Source organism: Bicyclus anynana, chromosome 17 (genome assembly GCF_947172395.1).
Source record: "Bicyclus anynana chromosome 17, ilBicAnyn1.1, whole genome shotgun sequence".
Taxonomy (NCBI): domain Eukaryota; kingdom Metazoa; phylum Arthropoda; class Insecta; order Lepidoptera; family Nymphalidae; genus Bicyclus; species Bicyclus anynana.
In genome coordinates, this window is record NC_069099.1 from 2,420,124 (window position 1) to 2,441,845 (window position 21,722).

The following is a 21,722-nucleotide window of genomic DNA, read 5'->3' on the forward strand; positions in this document are numbered from 1 at the left end:
CAGTTGACATTTTAAGTATGTGTGTAGGTTTAATTTTTATATCAACAACACAGCATGACTTCAAATAAGTGAACTGAAATAAAAGATTGCTAAAAACAAAACACTTTATTCGGAAACATAACAAAGTATAGCCTATTTAGCTTGGCAACTTCGTTCGCAACACTCCCAATGTTGCGCGCGGGCTGGGGGGCGTGTAACGATGAATGAAAAACCCACGACTGATGCACATCACTTCCCAGCACGCACGATTTCACACCCGCGTAGTCTATCCCCCTGTCACCCGCATATCATGGGAGTGTTATCAACAACTTGCCACACTATAGTTTAGTGTGCCGTATCAAGTCAGCGGCTCTCTCCGCCATGGCCACCAGCACGGAGTTGGGGTACAGGGATACGGGCGAGGGAAACACGCTCGCGTCCACTACTCGCACACCCTTCACTTTCTTCACCCTGGGAACATTCATCATCATCATTATCATCAGTATTGTAAGGTTCCTTGTCCTTACTGTAATAGCTGTAAGTCACCGTCTCACCACTACACTGGCCAGCAGCGCACGTCCGCCTCCTCTCGATGCCAGAGATAGACTGGCTGCTTTTTCAGACTACCGGTGTATATATACACGAACACTACAATTATATAATGATTTATTTATTTTGCTATCATCCTCGAAAAGCCGACGAACCCATGCGACAACGTCACTCAGGTCCGACAAAATACTCTCTAAGTACGTTTCACCCCGAAACCGGAGCATCCTCAGGAGATGTTTACTCTACAACGTGCAATTGCAAAGTGTCGTTTTCGACCTTTGCTTCGCCTTTTATAGATAGCAAAATAAATAAATCATTATATAATCATGATGAACTTCCGAATCATTATCATCATCATCGTCAGACGACCGACTCCGATGGATGTCCACGGCCGGACTGGCCTTTTTTCCAAAACGAAAATTTTAATAATACAGTGTTTAAATATAGTGTAAATAATTATACAAGCACAGACACAAGACATTGAGAAAACATAGTTTCTAATATTCTGTAGGTAATCAACACAGATACTTTAATTTTATTAATTTGTATTGTTAATATTATGTCTCATTACAATTCAGTAGAAGGTTGTAAGAGCATACCCCATTAGTGCGTTGCGTTACTTTTCAACGACGCAGCGTCGAGGTATGTATTTTGAATGACATGCTACGGTAAATAAAGCGTTGCATCGTCGCCGACGATATTAAAGGAACACGAATAGTGCTCATTTGTTTTGTATGCAGTGTTGAGACTGACTGGGACGAATCGATTCGATTAAGATTTTTAAGAGCATTTTTTTGCTATCTGAGCTGATAATGATCAATGATTATGATACCTACTGACCTGAGTTGATCATCAACGACCCTCCCCCCGGCGCAAGTGCCAGCAGCGTGGTGCCCGGTCACGGCCGCCTCTCGCACCATACACTCCAAATATTCTTTCGGTGGACTGTGGACTGTTGGTTTGGGCTTTGGAGGTTCATCCCAATGCGATTCCAATTCATTTTGCGATTTTATTCTAAAAAGTTGATATAATTACTTTAATTTAAATATTAATTAGTTCTTTTCAATGCTCCATTAGCTACGTGGCGTGAGATCATAAGACAAGGTCCTTGGTCGGACTATGAATTATTTCTGGAAATTGTCAGTGTAAATTATGAGTTGGGATGCTAGTTATGTTTCAGCGTCATGCCTCGGAGAGCACGACAAGCCGTTCGTCTTTATGATTTACATTTTGTAATCGTGAAATAGACAAAACATCACCCTAAGCCAGACAACCCGAATTGAAGCGGTGCAGTGGGTCTCAGCTCCATATATCTTTTCCTATAAGGAGGAGGTTCGGCATATAAAAAGGCACGAGTGTCCTCTCAGAAAAGGAAGGGTTAGGTGAATAGTTCACCAGAAAATTCTCAGGTGTGCACGATTACAGGTGTGTACAATATTATTTCTTCACCGCTGGAAACATGTGATACTTAATTTAGGGCCGGATTTAAAGCTATGCCCTCCGAATCAAAGGCTATATCCTCTTGGCTATCACGGCTTCAATATACGAGTACACATACTTTTTCCGCTTTTTGACGAGTCCGCTTTGATCCTGTTTGGAGTATCTCCAAAAGCTGAGGCACCGCTCCGAGCGCGGCCAGTGGATGCGCGCGCCGATGGATTGAAACGGTTTTGTTGATACTAGTCTTTCTGCTCTGCGGATTGCTGCAAATACAATCAAATTATAAAGTTTATCTAATAACACTAAAGCTTTTGCTCCATTAGTGCGTTGCATTGCACTGCGTCGTAGCGGCGTCGATGAATACCATACCTTAGTACGTTACGTTTCAATGGGTTGACAGAGAAAGACGAAGTGCGGGGAGAGTGATGCGCTGCGCTGTCGGAGTTCCTTTGCAACGAAGGATTGTATTCCATGAAAAATATTATTTTGTTTTCTTGACTGTGTCAGTGGTGGACTAAGAATATCAGAGGTCCGGGGTGGCAAAGCTAAGGTAATTTGTAATTATTTTATCCAAGTTTAATAAAACTTGGATAAAATATGATCACGGGAACACAGAACTGTTTGTCGTAACGCAACGCACTAATGAGGCATCGCCCTAAATGGCCGTTTTTCTTTTCATCTTTTCTCAAGTATTTTATTGTTACCTATTAGCATGATTACATCAAAGTGATGTATTACTAGTTTTAATAACACCTATGCAACCGTTTCGTAACCTCCTTCTTTCTTACCTTTAATCATGCACTTCACATCGTAGTCCCGGTGCAGGTAGTTGGGGTCGATCTGCACTGGCACAGATGTGCTGGAGTCGCGCAGGGTCAGCGACCCCCGGCTGCGGGGCTGCACGCAGCTCGCCAGAAACATGAACCCCTCGCGACTGGTGTCGTTGGGGAAGGGGAACACGTCGCGGAATACCTAATAGCAAAAGATCCGTAGGTATTAGAAACGACCATCACCCATCTGTTTCATGGATGAAAAGAGTTTTATATCAAATTTAGTAGGTTAAAAAAATATATTGCGAGTAGGTTGCCTAAAAATTTCTATGCCAAATTATTATTACCCATTATTAATAAATGATAGTTTGGTCAGGAGTTTTGGAGGCAACCTAGTCGCAATATATTTTTTAGCTTTGATGTAAAACATTTTTTATCTAATAAATAGATGGGAGAAGGTCGTTTCTAATGTGGCTCTTGTAACAATTTTTATATAGTAGGTAAATTGACGAATCAAAGGCTACTAACATACTATTTTTGTGGTTATGCAGTATTGCTATGTCAAAATAACAGGCAAATTATGCTTAACTGCCTCGTTGGTCTAGTGGTTAACCTGTGTGATTTCAGATCACGACGTCCTGGGTTCGAATCTTTGGTCGGGCTATGTGAGACACCGAGATTTTCTTTCTTTTAAGATTTTTACAGTTAAATTTTCCTCGAGCGATACCCGTGCCTCGGAAAGCACGTTAAGCCGACTGTCTCGAACATCATCAATAACAAACTTATAGAGGCCGTTAGTATATCCCCTCTCATAAAAGGAAAGAGCCCTGATCCTGCAGTGGGAACAAATAGGCTGATAATTTTTGAAGCTTATCATTTCTTTCATCTATTGAAGCTTCCCGCGCTTTCTCCGCAATCCTGTCATCAAGGGTCCCTGTTAAAGATTGCTTTTAGCAATAATGCCGCCTTTGCATGCTAATTTTTAATTTGTTTTATATTGTGTGTAATAAAGTATATTTTCATCTTCGTTGACGGATGCAGTGCAGTGATTTGTAAAATGTGATAGGTACGCGTAGCTACTTCTTCAGTAATAGGCATCAGGTTAGACTCTCGGATTGTTTCATAACTTATAGTGTGCCTATAGACGTATTATAGATTCCTTGGAATTCTGACATTTCTCTATGTAGGTACGTATAGAAAACAGTTCCCACAAGAAATGTGACATAAAGATTTTGGAAAATTGCATGACATTCATGGAGAAACTGCACAAAAAGTATACCTAATCGAATTAAGAACCATTACTTGAGGTCTGTAGTTGGATATGCCTCGAAGCAGCCTCTCACTGGTGGACCCCATGGAGAACAGCATGAGAGCCGACGCGTTGTGGTACTCCACGCCGGCCACGGGCGGGAACGCCAAGTAGCCTGGATACCAGACATTACTGTATTTTAATTAAAAATATATACATGTTCTACATGCGCCTTTGATATATTGGGTCCCTAAATTATCTTTTCCACTGATCTTTTACTGTGGAACTCGATTTCTCTATACATTATTGTTTTATCAAATTCTTTTTGCGTAAAATTGTATACATTAGGTGCTGACACTCCTGTGTCCCAAAAGAGTAGGCAGAAACAATGTATTGCTACTTGTCACTATAATACCAAATTAGAACCTGTTCAGCAAAAGAGGTTCGAATTTCAGACTCCAACGACAACCACCTTCTAGGCAAGCACCTAGGGTAGGCTGCATCTACACAAGCATGATTGCAGCGAAACGCATTACAGTATAAAAAACTCTGATTCAGATTTTCAACTGGAATCTTGAACTCATTGAGATGGCAATTAAAACTAAGTTTGATTCTCACCGCTATGCTTCCAGTAGTAATCCCACACGGTGGCGGGGGTGAACACCTTGGCGAGCGTGACGCTGATTGGCTGCTTGACGCTGACGTACACCGGCAGGTTCAGGTGGTCGTGTAGATTCTGACCCACGTGCTCATTCGCTGATATCAAGTTTATCCGCAACCTAGAGGAAATCATCATTTAATAACCTTAAAATTAATTTTGAATCGTCAAATTGTTTTTATCATCATCACATCAGCCGATGGAGGTCCACTGCTGGACGAAGGCTTTTTGGAGGGGTTCCCCAACAACGGTATACATTTGACACGTTTAAGTCGCCACCTAGTCATTAATGGTCTATCTTCTAGCTCTTAGTGGAAAATCGTCTCACGCTGCGCGTGCTTAAACCTAGCAGGAACTTCGAATCTTTGACATCAGACTTCTACCATTCATCGCTATTTCGAATGAAGTGCCCCGCCCATTTCACTGGTCAATGCAACTTGTTGAGCTACGTCGTTATTAAGCCTCAAGATGTTTTTTCCTTCACCGCTTGAGACACGTGATAGTTAAGTAATTCTCTCTTCGTAATCTTAATAAAAAGAAACAAAAGTTGGAGGCACTTGCACTTACCTCTGAACTAAACTTCTAGGTCCAATTCCGGATAAAATCAAAATCTGCGGAGTTTTCAGTGAGCCGGCGCTGAGGATGATCTCTCGGTTCACGAATATGTTGTCCAAGTTGCGATGGTCTTGCAATATGTACAGAGATGAGGCCTTTTTTTTCTCGAAACGTATCTAAAAAAGTTCTAAATTAGGTAAGTAGGTACATTATTTTCTATGAATTTTATCGGCCTTTTGGCCACCGTTGATGCTCCACCGTTTGAGCAGCGAGCAGATATCTGGCTAATCCATATCATAAACTGGCTAGGCAGCAGTACTCCATGTACGATCGAATCTGAGCTTGGTATAAGAGGCCGTTCCGGCGAACTATTGCTCCATCTTATTAAGGACATCAAGATGTTTACCAGCTTTTTCTGCTTCAGATTCAATGCGTACTCCAAAGTTGAACTTGGACGATATTGTAATTTTTAGAAGCACAATGGTGGTCGGAACAGATGTATCTCGGAAAATTGGACTGAGCTGCATAGGACTCCTTTAAATAAAATAAGAACTAACCGAAATCCCCTGTGTATTTAACGCCACGTGTAGATTCCTCCTAGTCAGAACAGGTTTCAGATAAGCGTCGTACGCCTGGTGCCTGCTGCCGTCCTTGATGCTGGCGGTTGGTCTCCGGAACAGCGTGTGTTTGTCCGCAATGCTGGAGGAGGCTTGTCTGAACACCGTCATTAGGTCATTGTCTTCGTCTATGAGTTTTAGCTTCATTGGCGCCTGTGGATATGGTTACTTCTTGTTATTAAGTCATCATGATCATCATTATCATTATCAGCCTATATTAACGGTGTCCCTCGCCCTTCTTATAACTGTGGATGTGGAGTTTAGACCCACAAAGTAATTCCATTTTTCCATCTTAGATTGCATCATCCACTACTATCAGGTGAGATTGTAGTCAAGGGCTACCATATATTCAATGTACTCTATGAGGGCTATCTTGCAAAGAATAAAAAAATATCATTCAAAGTTTTATGTCAGATGTTGAGAGAGAGGACCGGCTGGTACTGGCCTAGGGCAGCCAAGACTACAAAGACAAATCCGCCATTGAATGCCTATTGGTGCTTCTCCCTTTAAACCAAACGTAGACAGAGAGGTCATCTAAATATCGGGCAGATGATGATTGATGATATCTTACCTTCGCACAAAATCCTTTAGGCGGACACATGTCAGAGTCGAACTCACTTCTAACAGTCCCAAAGGCCTTCAAGAAGTATGGCTTCAGGTCAGCCATCGTCCACCCTTTGAAGCCCAGCCGCGACCATCGGTTGTAATCCTCCGGTAACCCGAAACCGTGGAGGAGGAAGTTGATCTGGCCTGACCCGCCGAGTCCTTTGCCGCGAGGGATTATGGGTGTCTGAAAATTCAATTACAACATAGTACCTATAGTTAATCTGTTTCGGGAAGTCGGTTTGGTTTGAAATGTAGTGTTAAGATGTAAGACTGACAGGTACTTATATTAAAAGCCAAATAATATGTAGGCAATGATGACGTAGGTAGGTATAAGCTGAAGACGGGTTAAAACATTGTCAAAAAACAGTAGATAGTTTTATCTGGTTAGTAACAACTTTTGGTAAACAACCTCCCTCCTAACTTGTATCATTAACGAGGTTATTAAAAGTTGTTACTAACCGGGTGTTTTTTTACTGTTGCTTAATTAAATAGTTATACAAATTAACAGTCACTATGTCCTACAAATTGCGTGGTACATTGTCTCGTTCCAACGCTCAGATTCATTACCTGGTAGCCCAGTTAGCTACCAGAATCAAAAATAATCATAAATAAAAAAGTTGAGCGTCTCATCATGATGAAGCTATTTACGGAAATTTAACTTGATAGTAAAAGTAAATTTGTTTCACGGATCCCGGGCTAAATCATTAATGCATTTTGTAAAATGTATAGTCAATTAAATAGTAAATAAACGGGAATCGATACGAGTAAATACCTACGCATTTCTTTTGCTCCTCACCTTATATCACACACGGCAAATCTGTATGCAGGAAGGCCTGGCCCTTTATTAGGCCGTATAAATAGGCTGTCAATGATGATGATCAATTATTTTGTTTAATACTTAACAAAACAAGTTTTTATACCTGGTTCCATAGACCGAAAGACGAGTATTTCTGCGGAGTGGCTCTGAAGGACCAGTCATTGGGCCCCTGCTGGGCGGCGGTCGAGGTGAGGGGTATCCTGGTGAAGTAGCCCATGTGACCCCCTGCCTCTACCAGCAGCACCTTCACCTGGGGGTCCTCAGACAGGCGGGCCGCCAACACACAGCCCGCCGTACCCGCACCGACTGAGCAAATATTGGTGAAACTTTTGGTGAAATTGAGCGATAGGGTAGGTTAACATCTCCTTTTCGTTATCCTACCTAAGTAGGGTCGTCAAAATTTGTTTATATCTTCCATTCACTTCTTTCACTCGTCAACTTATCATCATCAATCATCATTATCAACCCATATTTGGCTCACTGCAGAGCTCGAGTCTCCTCTCAGAATGAGAGGGGTTAGGCTACCGCGCTAGCCCATTACGGATTGGCAGACTTCACACACACAGAATTAAGAAAATTCTCAGGAATGCAGATTTCCTCACGATGTTTGTCCTCCACCGTTTGAGACGCGTGATATTTAATTTCTTAAAATGCACATAACTGAAAAGTTGGAGGTGCCCCAGACCGGATTCAAACTACACCCTCCGGAATTCGAGGCAGAGGTATATCCACTGGGCTATCACGCCACAACTTGTCATCTATTTACTCCTTTTACACACACTCCAATCATCTCTTCATTGGCCTTCCTCTCCTTTTGTGTCCTTCTACTTGCATTTCAACATTAGGCAGGTATATGATGAAATTTGAAACATTGTAGTTGAAACAAATTCTTATAATTTTATTGATTAATTATCTATGGATCATTGCTCCACAATGATCCATAGGTACGCGTTGCCAAGCAAGATTTTTTCCCGTGCAACTGCACCATACGAACACTCATGATAATGAATTAAAAAAAAATCTTACCGATAATATAATCGTACCGCTTCTCAGGTTTGGCAACAAAACTGGTGTAAACATTAGTATATTTCTGGTATACGACATATGAAACACACGCCACGAGTATACCGAAAAGGTATGAATACAAAGCCATTCTTGCCTAGAGACAATGGAGGTATGAAACGTTTACTACATACTCGTACGAAGTCACCGCCACATAATCCAGACATTGCTACCGGTCACTACCTACTAATTGAATTAGGCAGGTATGCACAACCTTTGGTGGCATCTAAATACCAATAAATATATGTGGTATACCGAGCTGTAGCTTGGCAAATTCTTTCGTTACATTCCCGATGGTTCGCGCGGGCCGGGAGAGGGGGTAGCCCCGCGCGCACGATGTCTTACCCGCGCAGTTTTTTCCGTTGCCCCGAGCGTACAACTTCATACCCGCGCAGTCCTTCCCCCCGTCACCCGCATATCATGGGAGTGTCATCAACAAACTTGCCAAGCAATAGGTAATTATTATTTACCTATTAACACGGCTGAGATGTTATTCGTTTACTGGAAATTATCGCATCAGTAAATGTTACCGTTTTAATTATAATATTTGCAATAAAATCCTCCGACTTTAAACATACCTACTACACTAAAAAGCGAAAAATAAAAACCTTAATGCGTTTAACTTCTAGTCCGGTCTGCATAGCTGCCTATCTACTTAATCGGTGCCCTTTTAAATTTTAAGTAGGTATCTTGTTATTGGCATCGTGTACCTACCTACTATACAAGTAAAAAATATGCAGAAATAATAGCCAATTAGCCACTACGTAGTCAGAGAAATTCCGAAAGATAAATAATAAAATAAAATGTTGTCGACCCCTGTTGGAACGCCTAAGAGGATTACGTTCCTGAGGTGACGTCGGAAATCAATATTTTATTTATACAAACCGAACCCAGAATTTCGCAATGTTTGTAACTTAACTACCTATCTATTTTAATGTAAACTGCCTTTGGTCTATTGATTGGATTTGGCTTTGGGTAAGGAAGTCCTGGGTTCAACTTAGAGAATTTTTGAGCGTCTTTCATACAAGAAACCCGACCTTAGAGTCGTCGGTACAGATCATTCTGACTAATCACTGATAGTACTTGTACATGTTTTCTGTGCTGATAGTGACCATAAAGTCACTACAGAGGACCTTAAGCCCGGGTATCCCCATGGAGAAGCGTGGTGCATCTAATCTTCAAATCCACCTACAGAGTACCATAACAATAACAAATCAATTAAAAAAAAATTCAAGGATATATTTTGCATTTCTTTTAAAATTGTTTAATGAAGATCTATAAAAATTGGCTGTTTTTTTATTCTTTACAAGTTAGCCCTTGACTACAATCTCACCTGATGGTAAGTGATGATTCAATTTAAGATGGAAGCGGGCTTGGAACTTGTTAGGAGGAAGATGAAAATCCATACCCCTTTCGCTTTCTACACTACATCATACCGGAACTAGCCACGACCCAAGCCTATGTTTTGTACCTACTGCACAGCCATGCACCTTGTATTCACACAGCCTCGAAGTTTGACACTTTTAAATTGTGGGGAAAAGGAGAAATATTTGAAAATAAAGAAAAGAATTATTAATAAACTATTGGTGTATTCATGTGTCTAGAATAATTATTGAAACTTAAATATAAAGACAATAATTATGAGCTTTTCAATATAAACTTTGACATATTGTAAGATTGTCCAAAACTGCTGCTTTTAAAATTTTTCTCTTTTTGTTTTGTTTGTTTATAGTTCATAACTACTATGCATCAATGTTCATACGTCTTTAACATATAGATTTGGCTAAAATGGAAGTAGTTGCTAAATTTTCTTTGAGGTTGCTCATTGGACATAAGACATAACTCCAAATTATGATATTGTGGCCAACAATTACTTTTGTAATTTTCCCTAGATTCTATTTTACACCTTTATTACATATATTATTACTTTCACATTAATAACATCAGTATGATGCAAAATGTATGTTGTGATTTTGCCAATTGTATGACATGGTTATTGTTAGACACTGGATTATATGTAACATAAAAAGCTTGCTATATGCTTGAAAAATTATTATGTAATTATGCGAAATTAAATGATATACAGGAACTCAAAAAAAGATGTATTGCAAGTTTCAATTTATTTTTTAAAAAATCAGCATACAATTAGTAAATTATCCTGATAGGTGATAAAAGGTACAGTAATATTATTATATTTTTATTCCAAAGGTTGGTTTTAATATGCAAATGCATATAATCCAGTCCATCCGGATTAGTATCCACATAGTAAGTCTTTTTGATGGATATTCTCTATTACAAATCGACTTCCCCGCAGTCCTCAATCATCTCCCCAGTGGCAGGCACCATGACGGGCGCTTCAATGACTTGCTTCCTGCCTTTAGAGTCAACCACCTGAATGGTCTCCGGCTCCACCTCCATTTCTGTGTCTTCCTCCGCTTGTCTCTGTTTGAGACCAGCTGCCGGTGATCTGAAACATTGTTAAACATGCTTATTTAAATTATTTGTTGTTGCTACAAGCCAGTGATGACCTATGGTTCCGAGACTTGGTTGCTAACTATAGCTCATAACAAAGGTCACAGTCACACAGCAGGCGATGGAACAACCAATGTTTGGAGTATCTGTGTGTAATCAAGTCAGAAATGAGGAGATCCGCAGATGAACCTGACACAATTCAAGGTCTTTTGACTTTGTAATAAAGAGTTAAATGATAATGTCTCTTCTGCTTCTAAAGTCGTGTTCCTTCCTTGGGGTGTGACTACCTCAATCTTTGAATTTGTACATCAAGGTTACACAGCGTCTTGTCTCGGGCTACCCAGAGAGCATCAGTGGATAAAGTTAGACCAACGCTATATACTTCAGTCCCGGTAGCCTTTTTTGTAGTTATGTCAGTGGCATTTAGTTTTTTGAGATCAATACAACTATTTTACACGCTATGGCACAGGGGAGTCACACCTTTTTTTTTTTTTTTTTGGGTTACTACTGAGTATTTTTTTATACCTAATAAAGTAACACTAACTGTTTATAGCATGGCAGTTATTATAAATAAAATGATTACAACACATAGATTACCTTATTAGTGAAATATCTCTTTGGACCTCTCTAACATCTCTCTGCCACTCCACTTCACGTCCTTTCCTTAATCTTTGCATAATATAGTTGTTGGACCGCCTCTGCCTGATTTCTTCGACCTTCTTCATGGCTTCAACCGTCTTTGTCCATAACTCCCTGTTATATTTCACTGGGACATGCCGACGTTTTTCAAACTCGAAAGATGGGTCAATAGCCAATTCCTTGCCAGCGGTCTTCCGGTACGCTTTGGTCCATTTGGTTTTACGTGGGTTCTTCTTCTTTTTAAACGCTGCATGGCATTTTGATCGGCAAAATCTGAAAATCTGAACATGACGAACCATTTCAATAACGTATGCAATATTACGTAAATTAACGTAATGAGATAAAACTTTTGATTGGAATATATCTTACCTTGCAGTCGTTTCTCACGAATTGGATTCCGTGACCAGGATATATCCTGGATGAGCAGAAATAACACGTTTCTATACGCATTTTTCACACGTGCTGTTATTGTTATTCGACAGCACGTCAAAAGGAATAAAATATGGCCGCTGTTCAGTGTTGCCAGTTTTCACTATCTATTCTAATTAGTCTGAGCTTGAGCTGAGCTGATAATTAAAAAACTCAATTATTATTTTTGTAATATAGAAGCAAAAAAAAATAATAAACCCTTAGTAAAGATGACTGGATAATATTTTATAATATGATATGAGATTAATTTTATTAGCGACATCTATTAATGTTTAGCTTTTAACTTTAGTAACAGAGTGTTACTACTCAACAATAGATGTCGCTGGTAGTAACATTTATTTCAAAAGAAAGTAACGACGTAGAGGTTTTACTAAAATCGGTAAACCACAAAGTGTATTGGTAAAGCAATTTAACTTTTCAGTTGACTGCCCGATTTATAGCTTTCCTAAAATACTGGGATATTTACTCCGTCCGTTCGATGTAAGAAAGTGTCTAATTACTAATGCAACTAAGTAGATAAATATGCTTCAAAATAGACCGTTACGAATGTTTTTCCCGCGTTATAAAGATAATTGTGTAATGCACTGTGTACTCTACTCTTAATATGGAGAGAGTTCGTTAGCTTTAAAAATTTTCGATGGAGTTTTCTGGACCATTTTACGAGTTATACCTATTTTTATGTTAATATTTGACGAACCGGTGACATTCCTTATTTGATATTATAGGTAGGTACTGTTTATATACATACATAAACAGTACTACTAACCTGTTTGACTGATTTACTTATTGTCCCCCGATGCAAAAAGAGGGGTGTTATAAGTTCGACATGTCTGTCTGTCTATCAGTCTGTCTGTGGCACCACAGAGCCCGAACGGATGAGGCGATTTCAATTTAGTTTTTTTTTCTAATAAAGGTGACATAACTGCGAGTGTTCTTGTATATAGATAGATGTTTGATAAAAATCGGTTAAGCCGTTCAAAAGTTGTGTTGAAGAATAACCGAATATCTGCAAATATACTCGAGTACTAAAAGATCATATTAATGACTTGATCGTGTAATTAATAATTTTATGACCTTCGGGGGATTTTGAAAATTTGCAATTCTATGTTACAGTTTGTTTATAATAGACTGTTGCAGACTCAAAAGTTAGTAAACATTTACGAGATATGTAGGTAGGTTTATATTGTTCCTGTATACGATATAATCTTGATAAAGGTAAAATTAACGAAAAAAAACTGTAACGATAATTGTGGGTTCGTCTATGAGGTAGGACTAAACTTTTCTTTCTAAGGATTTTTCCGTAAAATTTTCCTGCCCGGTCTTGGGAAGTTGGTGGCCGGTCTCTTTATAAAGTTTAAATATTATCACTCCCGCCAATCCGCAGTGAAGCAGCGTGGTAGGTCGAAACTCCTATTCTTGTCACATATAATATGGCGGAAGGTCTGGCACTGTGGGTTCAAAGTAGGATAAATTAAATTAAATTTCTCAGCTCAGAAATTACGTATCGATAAGTCGTGCAAATGGGACAAACATATTTTTTGTCTCTCTCTCTCATGTTACATCGCCCACCTGTCAGAAACGCAATTTCTGAGCGGCCGGACTTTAGGTACCTACTTTAATAATAAACATCATTAAAGTTCATAGATGCAAAATGCACTGTCTACTTTGAGGATCCATTACAATCCTGTAATGGAGATGGAAGGTATTTTTCATTTAACAAAATTTGTAGTGGCTACCCTACTTAATAACCTTATGCACGCCACTGATAATAAACAAATCCAACCTCCGTAATGAGTCAGGTATGTCAGGGTGGTCTTGCTCGTATGGTAATGGGCTGCCGTGATTACATTATCTACGAGTGTGGCATCTTGACTGAACGTTTATCGACGATAATTATCTGTTTACGATTATGTTCTCAGAATTTATTGTAATTATAATATTATGATGGTTAAATTATTGTTTTAATTATGTCATAGGGTAAAGTCTTGCTTGTTTTGTTGAGAGCTTTTAAGTAACTTTATTCTGTAAAGTCCGGGAATTTTGCAATTGTTATTTCACCCGGTTATTTGGGCTGACGATAGCCCAGTGGATATGACCTCTGCCACAGATTCCGGAGGGTGTGGGTTCGGATCTGGTCCGGGGCATGCACCTCCACCTTTTCAGTTATGTGCATTAAAAAAATATCACATGTCTCAAACGGTTAAGGAAAAACATCGCGAGGAAACCTGTACATCAGAGAATTTTCTTAATTCTTTGCGTGTGTAAAGTCTGCCAATCCGCATTGGGCCAGCGTGGTGGACTATTGGCCTAACCCCTCTCTGATTCTGAGAAGAGATTCGAGCTCAGCAGTGACCCGAATATGGGTTGATAATCCAGATGGAAGTCCACTGCTGGACGTCTCTTGCGTTGACTTCTAAACACACCGGTCTTGAGCCGCCAGCATTAGCGGCATACAACCCGCTTGATGTCCTCGGTCCAGCTAGTGAGGGTCGACAAACACTGCGCTTTCCGGAGCGGGGTCGCCATTCCAGCACCTTGGAACCCCAAAATTCAATGACTCTTCGAACTATGTGGCCTGCCCATTGTCACCTCAGCATCGCGACCCGCTGAGTTATCTCAGTGACTTTGGTTCGTCTGGGGATCTCCTCATTTCTGATTCGATGACGCAGAGAAACTCCAAGCATAGCTTAGCATAGCTTAAGGCGTACATAGTTAGCGACCAAGTCTCAGTCATCACTGGCAACACGCACTGTTTGAAGGCTTTCGTCTTAGGGCATTGAGGAATTTTGGACGTAAAGATATCAGTATATCAGTATGGATAATCTATACTTATAATAATTACTCTTCATACTCCTGGGCAGGTTAAAATATACTTTTAATCACGCTACGATCAATAGGAGCAGAACAGTGAAGGGAAATGTTGGGAAAACGGGAGAAGTTACTCCATTTTTACAGCAATACGTCGTAAGGGCGGACGAAGTCGCGGGCGTCCGTTAGTAATTAATATGTGTTTTCACCGATTCTATAAAGAAATTTTAAGGAAAACTGTTAACTCGAGATGAGCGCACCAGATAAAGCGGAAGGTGCTAACACCACCTGCATCGCAATATACAACCGATAGCTCCACGAACAGGAATGCATTTTTACAATTCTCACATTTCAGTTATTTGAATTTGTAATTCTGCATGCGACTTGATGCGCGATTTTTTACGCAAACCCTTTGTTGTCAATGATATTATTAATTTATTAAGATATGCAGGAAGAGAAGGTCGGTAGTATATTGTTACTAGCGGACTACTACTTTGTTCGCGTACAATCTGTTTTTAGTCCGTGGATTATTCGGGGAAAAAAGTAGCCTACGTTGTGCTTCAAGATGCACTTTATCTCTATTCCAAATTTCGTTCAAATCGGTTTAGCCGTGAAATAGTAACAGTCAGACAGACAGACTTACTTTCGCATTTATAATATTAGTAAAGATTCCGGTGCAGAGAGAGCATGTTTAGACATAGTTCTTGATTATACCATTACCATCTGATAGTAAATTATCTTATCTAATTATTTTAATTTTGGCTGGTTGAAGGCTTCGGCCGTGGCTAGTTACCACACTACCGACAAAGACGTACCGCCAAGCGATTTAGCATTCCGGTACGTTGTCGTGTAGAAACCAAAAAGAGTGTGGATTTCATCCTACTCCTAACAAGTTAGCCCGCTTCTATCTTAGATTGCATCATCACTTACCATCAGGTGAGATTGTAGTCAAAGGCTAATTATTATCGGAGTAAAGACGAAGAAGAGAAGTAAGTTAACTTAAGTTTCAAAAGTGTTTGTAAACTGGGCCTACTTTTTTTTTATTGAGAAGAAAAACTATACAAATCATGCCCACCTGGAATGGTAGCAAGAATACTAGCTGCATTTCCGCGCTGGACAGCCTTGAAAAATGCATTTTGATTTTTTTTTATTTAAACTTATTAAAATTAGTCATTTTGCATGCGCAAATGTTTGTTTCTGTGCAAAAAAAGATTTCAAGATAAAATAATATTGTCGACCTACATTTATATCTCTGATAGGTATATCTATTTTTTCTATGTCATCGTTTTCTACTATGCATTAAAAAAAATCACGTTGGTCTGACACTCGTGATAAAGGAGGTGACACCGACGACATACGAACCCTGCATTACAATTTACGATCCGATTGCAATGCATATTGTTATAAAGACTTTCAAGGGATTAAAGCCCTTGTATCCATTAACATATTAGCTAAAATCGTCTGCATTTAAATTTAGTATGGTGAAAGCTTGTTGGTTGGAGGTACTGCGAGGTATTTGATTTGGGATGCATCCGCGAAGGTTTGGTCCCGTAGCTTGTCAGGTGTTATATGCTTAAGCCAAATAACGGATTAGCGGCGCCCTTATGAATATTGGATGTTTGATGCATCTAAGATACGTTTACAGTTCCATTCAAACAAACTTATAGGAAGACCTATCAAAATACTTAGACCTTGTACACGAGATCACCACCATGTGGAATGTTGAGTCCACCGTTGACTAAAAGAATACGGAGCAGTAACGTTCTGATAGTTGTTTTAGCCAATTGTCTTATAGCAAAAAGCTATCAACATCTTAAGAAGCTTTCGTTTGACTGCTCGATCAAGGGTAATTAAAAAGTAAAATTCTAAGTAACTGGTTGCTTGGACAGTTAAAAGCCTTGAAAATGGAATGCTGGATTAATTAATTGTAAATAAGATTTCTCATAATATGCAGCCTGCAGCCAGATCTGCTTCCACAATAGTCTTCAATTCTTCATTATCATCTCAGGTCTCCGGCCGACCTCGGGGCTTGTACAAGTAAGTACTGAAGGTTGAAATTTCCAGAACGAAAACGCACTGTGCTTTCTTTTGCGACACCGCCGCCATACACATTATTAATCCATCGAACTGTTTCTGCAGTACTGGTGCCACAATTGAACTAACGTGATATTCCAAGTTTTAAATTTTGGAAACTGAGCACCGTAAAGAAAAAACAGGAAAATACAAATGAATTACTGTTTTCAAACAGAAAACCATGAGTAAATATAGCTGTATTGAAACTTGTATTCCTAACCAAAGAGGAGATATTTGAGATTAAAGTGGACGGACGGCAAAACGCCAATTTCATATTATGTAAGGACCTAATATTATGTATTCTATATCTATGGTAGGAGTATGGGTTGACGAACTTTTAGCCCTTATAAAGTTAGTATGAAAAGTATCTACCTATATTTGACAATGAGTATCTCTCTCGGTATAGAATAATCAATCGATCAATATGACATTTTGTATACCAGAGAACACATCCAGGAAAATCATAATGTTCCCATGTGCCCGAGGGATAGAAAATAGATTCACTAAACATAAGTGGTACTTAGGTAACAAGCCACAAACTACCTCCTTGCTAAGGAGCTCATGATTTGTAACAAAATGGTGGGACCAACGCCGAGTGAAGTATTAGTTGGTTTGAGCGCACGCTCCAGTGTAACGTTACTTGTTTGGCCTTTTATAAGTAACGATACGATTTGTATTAACGTCATGTGAAGTTTCAAAATCTAGTTTTTTGCCCGTGATTCTGCTCACGCTATGTACAGTCGATTTTGTCAATTGTTTAATTGGAAAAAAATATCTTGCGCGTTCGTTGAAATTAGATTTTGAATCAGTGTGCCTATAATAATGTTTTCTAAGCGTTATCGACAATATTTTATTAAAAAGCTCAAAAATATGCAATACTAGCTGACGCCCCGCGGTTTTTCCCCCGTGTGGTTCCGTAATACGGGGATAATATAGCCTATAGCCTCTCTCGATAAATGGGCTATCTAACACTGAAATAATTTTCCAAATCGGACCAGTAGTTCCTGAGATTAGCGCGTCCAAACAAATAAACAAACTCTTCGGCTTTGTAATTTAGTATAGATGACGACTTTGTCGGATTTGTTTAAAAAGACACCGGCAAAGATCGCGAAGCTGAAGCGGCAATGGGCGGGCACATAGTTCAAATAGCCCATCAACTTTGGGGTCCCAACTTATAAAGTGCTGGGCGATGACTACCCCGTACCGTAAAGCGCAGTGTTGGTCGACCTCACAATGATGCGATGACATCAAGCGGGTAACAGGGAACCGATACATGCGGCTCGGGACCGTGGTATTTAGTAATCCTTGCGAGAGATCGCTGTTCAATTATGATAGCTGAAAATGATCATCATCATTACCAACCCATATTCGGCTCAGTGCTGAGCTTTAGTCTCCTCTCAGAATGAGAGGGGTTAGGCCAATAATCCACCACGCTGGCCCATTGCGGATTGGCAGACTTCACGCACGCAGAGAATTAAGGAAATTCCCTGGTATGCAGGTTTCCTCACGATGTTTTCCTTCACTGTTTGAGACACGTGATATTTAATTTCTTAAAATGCACACAACTGAAAAGTTGGAGGTGCATGCCCCGGACCGGATTCGAACCCACACCCTCCGGAATCGGAAGCAGAGGTCATATCCACTGGGCTATCACGGCTCTAAATGATGATGACTTACAATTTCCAAATAGTAATGTTTGCATAAATGATAAAAAATAGCTAAATGTTTCAATATTAATTGAGTCTTGTAGTTCAGTTTTTGTTCTAATTTTTATATGTAAGCTTTTTTTGGTCCTCTTTTCTTTTTTCGAGTCGTGTCGACATCGTATCGTAGTCGTCGGCAGTAAACCGGGAGTTGTGCACAATAAAGCATTGGTAGACGCATAATTTATGATTGTTTACGCGCCATTACCGACCCTAGATCAGTACAGGATCACCGGGACTTTCTCGCTAAGTAGACTGTCCATTGCTAGAGTTTAATAGCTTTTGATCTAGTTACGACGTTTTAAGTGCTTAATGAGTTTAAGTTACAACGAGTCTGGATGAAACTAAAAGCAAAGCAATTATATTATGTAACATAAACTTATATTGTATAGGCAAGATATTTAGTTCGTTTCTTTCGAACAGGCTACGAAACTATTAGCCCGATTTTATTAATTAATTCGCCGAAGAAAGCTACATTATCAGCGAGTAACATTGACATATATTTTATCCCCATATTCAATCTTACAGGGGCCGAGAACTATGCAGATGAAACCTCGGGGTCTGATAGTAATTTAATATTTTCATTTGCTTATGTTTCAAGGTAGGTACCTACGGTAGAAGAAATTCTTCTATTTTTTATATGAAATTCTGTATTTTTTTTTAGTATTCTTGAATTGATTAATAAGTGTGAGGTTATTGAAGGCTACTTATAACAAAAGTGTTATCTTTTTGCATAGCAATAATTCTTATCTTGGTTATCAGTGCAGTGAACAACTTGGTTATCTGGTAAACTTCCTTGTTTATTTCTACGGTCCTTAAGAAATACTTGCTTGATAGTTGCACTCCTGTCATCATCATCACATCAGTCATTCATCCAATTCTGGACATTCTTGAATAGACTTCTAAACACAACGTGGAGGCCCAATAAATCCCTGCAAAAGTCTAGGTAGTTCTTCAAACAGTACAGCATAGCTGTAAGCATTGCGAGATGGTGATAATAAAAATATTAAAGCTCGTTGTACTTTTTTAGCAATTACCTAAACATTGACATAATCTTGGTATCATAGCTAAAATTGCAAGGTAACCTGAAGGACTTTAATAGTAATGACCATACTGATTTTTTACTGACATTTCATATTATTCTGACATTTTACCTATACTGTTTCGACTTTTTAATTTTATTTTCAATTTTTGTTTTTGTATTTTTCTTAATATGGGTGTATGCAAGAAACAAAAGAAATTTTTTTAATTTTTTTTTAGTTCCTCCTCACCTGAGCTGGTAGTCCTCTTAGTCCATGTAATCTCTGTTGAACCAAGTCATCACAAACTGCATTGCATCTGAAAGATTTGTTTGCTTTGCTTTGCCTTTTGATAACAAAATTCTGATGGAACCATCTGATGTGCTTTTCTGGTAGAGCTCCTGCAGACAAATAAGGTTCAAACTTAGTTTGTAAACTATGCCTGCCTTGAAATCCCTTTTTTTTCTTTACAAGTTAGAACTTGACTACAATCTCACCTGATGGTCAGTGATGAGGCAATCTAAGATGGAAACGGAAATCCACACCCTTTTCGGTTTCTAAGCAACATCGTATCGTAAAGGAACGCTAAATCGCTTGGCGCTACGTCTTTACCGGGTGGTAAAAGAACGGGATCAATTAAGAAAAACCTCGATCGGCCCAACCGAGGATCGAAACCAGGACCTTTTAAATCCACTGCGCCACAGACGCTCTCTGAGTTTAATTTTGATTGTGATGCTTGAGTGAGTTCTTAAATTACAGTTAAAAAGTGCGTGGGGGAGGAACGGGCAGTTACGCATATATTTCTCGTTACTATTGTGTTTAACGACATCTCTGTACAATTTAACGGCTAGCGTAGGCTTTGCGTAGGTAATACATACGTCATACCTATCAGCGTAACTAAATAGTTGTGTAGTTAGTAAAGCTTTTTTATTTCTTCCTCGACCTAAAATTAGTTATAAAGTTTATTGTTGTTTAGTTAGTAGACCAGACGCTGTGAGGTGTACATAATTCGAGGACCGCATTCTGTTTCAACAGCAGAGTTTCTCAACGTGTGGGCCTAAAAATGAACATGAGCAAGACGAGGATCATGACTAATGCTCATGTACCGTTCTATCCAGTTATTGTTGAGGACTCTGCGCTTGAAATTGTAGACGAATATACAATACCTAGGACACATAGTCCAGTTAGGTAGGCTCAATTTCAAGAAAGAGGTGAACGACGAATCCAGCTCTGCTAGGCAGCGTTCGGGAAACTCCGCGACATCTTTTCGCCCGAAATTCTTCAGTGCTTGAAGACAAAAGTCGTAGAACAGTGTGTGTTGCCAGTGATGATACGAATCCGAGATTTGGGCGCTAACTATGGGCCTTATTAGAAGATTCAAAGTCACTCAGCGGGCGATGCAGCGAGCTTGGAGCTTGGAGTTTGGACTCTGCGTGATCGAATCAAAAATGAGGAGATCCGCAGACGAATCAAAGTCACTGATATAGCTCAGCGAGTCGCGAAGCTGAAAGTGGCAATGGGCAGGCCACATAGTTCGAAGAGCCGGTGGACGTTGGGGTCCCAAGAATTACTTCTTACTAATTACTAATTAAAGCAAGAATACTAGCTGCATTTCTGAAATGCAGCTAGTATTCTTGCCACCATTTCACGTGGGTAGGATAAGTTATTTTAGACTACATCAGGTAAGATTGCAATGAAGGCCTAACTCAACATCATCATCATCGTCTCCTCTCAGAATGAGAGGGGTTAGGCCAATAGTCCACCACGCTGACCGAACGCGGATTGGCAGACTTCACACACGCAGATAATGAAGAACATTCTCAGGTATGCAGGTTTCCTCACGATGTTTATCCTTCACCGTTTAGACACGTGATATTTAATTTCTTAAAATGCAAACAATTGAAAAGTTGGAGGTGCATGCCCCGGACCGGATTCAAACCCACACCCTCCGGAATCGGAGGCTAAGGTCACTGGGCTATCACGTCAACTTATCATAGAAAAAAAAATGAGCTTTGAATCGTACAGTGGGTCACTAAGGAAGCTGTTTTGCACTGATAAGGTAATGTTGAGACAATCGTAATGACGCAGCAGTGACCAACAAGCCATTACAACATGAATAGACTTGTTTATTTATATGAACATCAAACACACGCTTGGCAACATTTCAATTCATTTCTGCAGGCTGTTTACTATCAGTTTCGTTTTAGTTTGCGACTTTATCTGGACGCGCCACTCTATCGTTTGATTTAATAGAGTGCGCTACATTAAAAATGCATT

At 39.6% G+C, this 21,722-nt stretch overlaps 2 protein-coding genes across 2 annotated transcripts; both read right to left on the bottom strand.

Moving 5' to 3' along the window:
• Positions 1–90: 90 nt before the first annotated feature.
• On the bottom strand, positions 91–8,446 carry LOC112051282 (neither inactivation nor afterpotential protein G). The gene is made up of 11 exons (XM_024089860.2): positions 8,267–8,446; positions 7,344–7,546; positions 6,389–6,607; positions 5,758–5,970; positions 5,213–5,376; positions 4,606–4,766; positions 4,041–4,162; positions 2,757–2,940; positions 2,087–2,231; positions 1,369–1,542; positions 91–450 (listed from the first exon to the last, which is right to left on the bottom strand). Exons 1-11 carry the CDS (start codon positions 8,391–8,393, stop codon positions 318–320), a joined length of 1,845 nt encoding a protein of 614 aa, XP_023945628.2. The 5' UTR covers positions 8,394–8,446; the 3' UTR covers positions 91–317.
• Positions 8,447–10,407: 1,961 nt separating this feature from the next.
• LOC112051278 (probable ribosome biogenesis protein RLP24) lies at positions 10,408–11,941 on the bottom strand. The gene is made up of 3 exons (XM_024089849.2): positions 11,783–11,941; positions 11,372–11,694; positions 10,408–10,769 (listed from the first exon to the last, which is right to left on the bottom strand). Exons 1-3 carry the CDS (start codon positions 11,861–11,863, stop codon positions 10,595–10,597), a joined length of 579 nt encoding a protein of 192 aa, XP_023945617.1. The 5' UTR covers positions 11,864–11,941; the 3' UTR covers positions 10,408–10,594.
• Positions 11,942–21,722: the final 9,781 nt, after the last annotated feature.

Coding starts and splice junctions, on each gene's coding strand:
- LOC112051278 (XM_024089849.2), bottom strand. CDS start 11,863: ATGCGTATAGAAACGTGTTATTTCTGCTCATCCAGGATATATCCTGGT. Junction 11,695..11,782: donor TCGTGAGAAACGACTGCAAG/GTAAGATATATT, acceptor CGTCATGTTCAG/ATTTTCAGATTTTGCCGATC. Junction 10,770..11,371: donor AGAGATATTTCACTAATAAG/GTAATCTATGTG, acceptor ACAATGTTTCAG/ATCACCGGCAGCTGGTCTCA.
- LOC112051282 (XM_024089860.2), bottom strand. CDS start 8,393: ATGGCTTTGTATTCATACCTTTTCGGTATACTCGTGGCGTGTGTTTCA. Junction 5,971..6,388: donor CTAAAGGATTTTGTGCGAAG/GTAAGATATCAT, acceptor CCATATCCACAG/GCGCCAATGAAGCTAAAACT. Junction 5,377..5,757: donor TAAATACACAGGGGATTTCG/GTTAGTTCTTAT, acceptor GAACTTTTTTAG/ATACGTTTCGAGAAAAAAAA.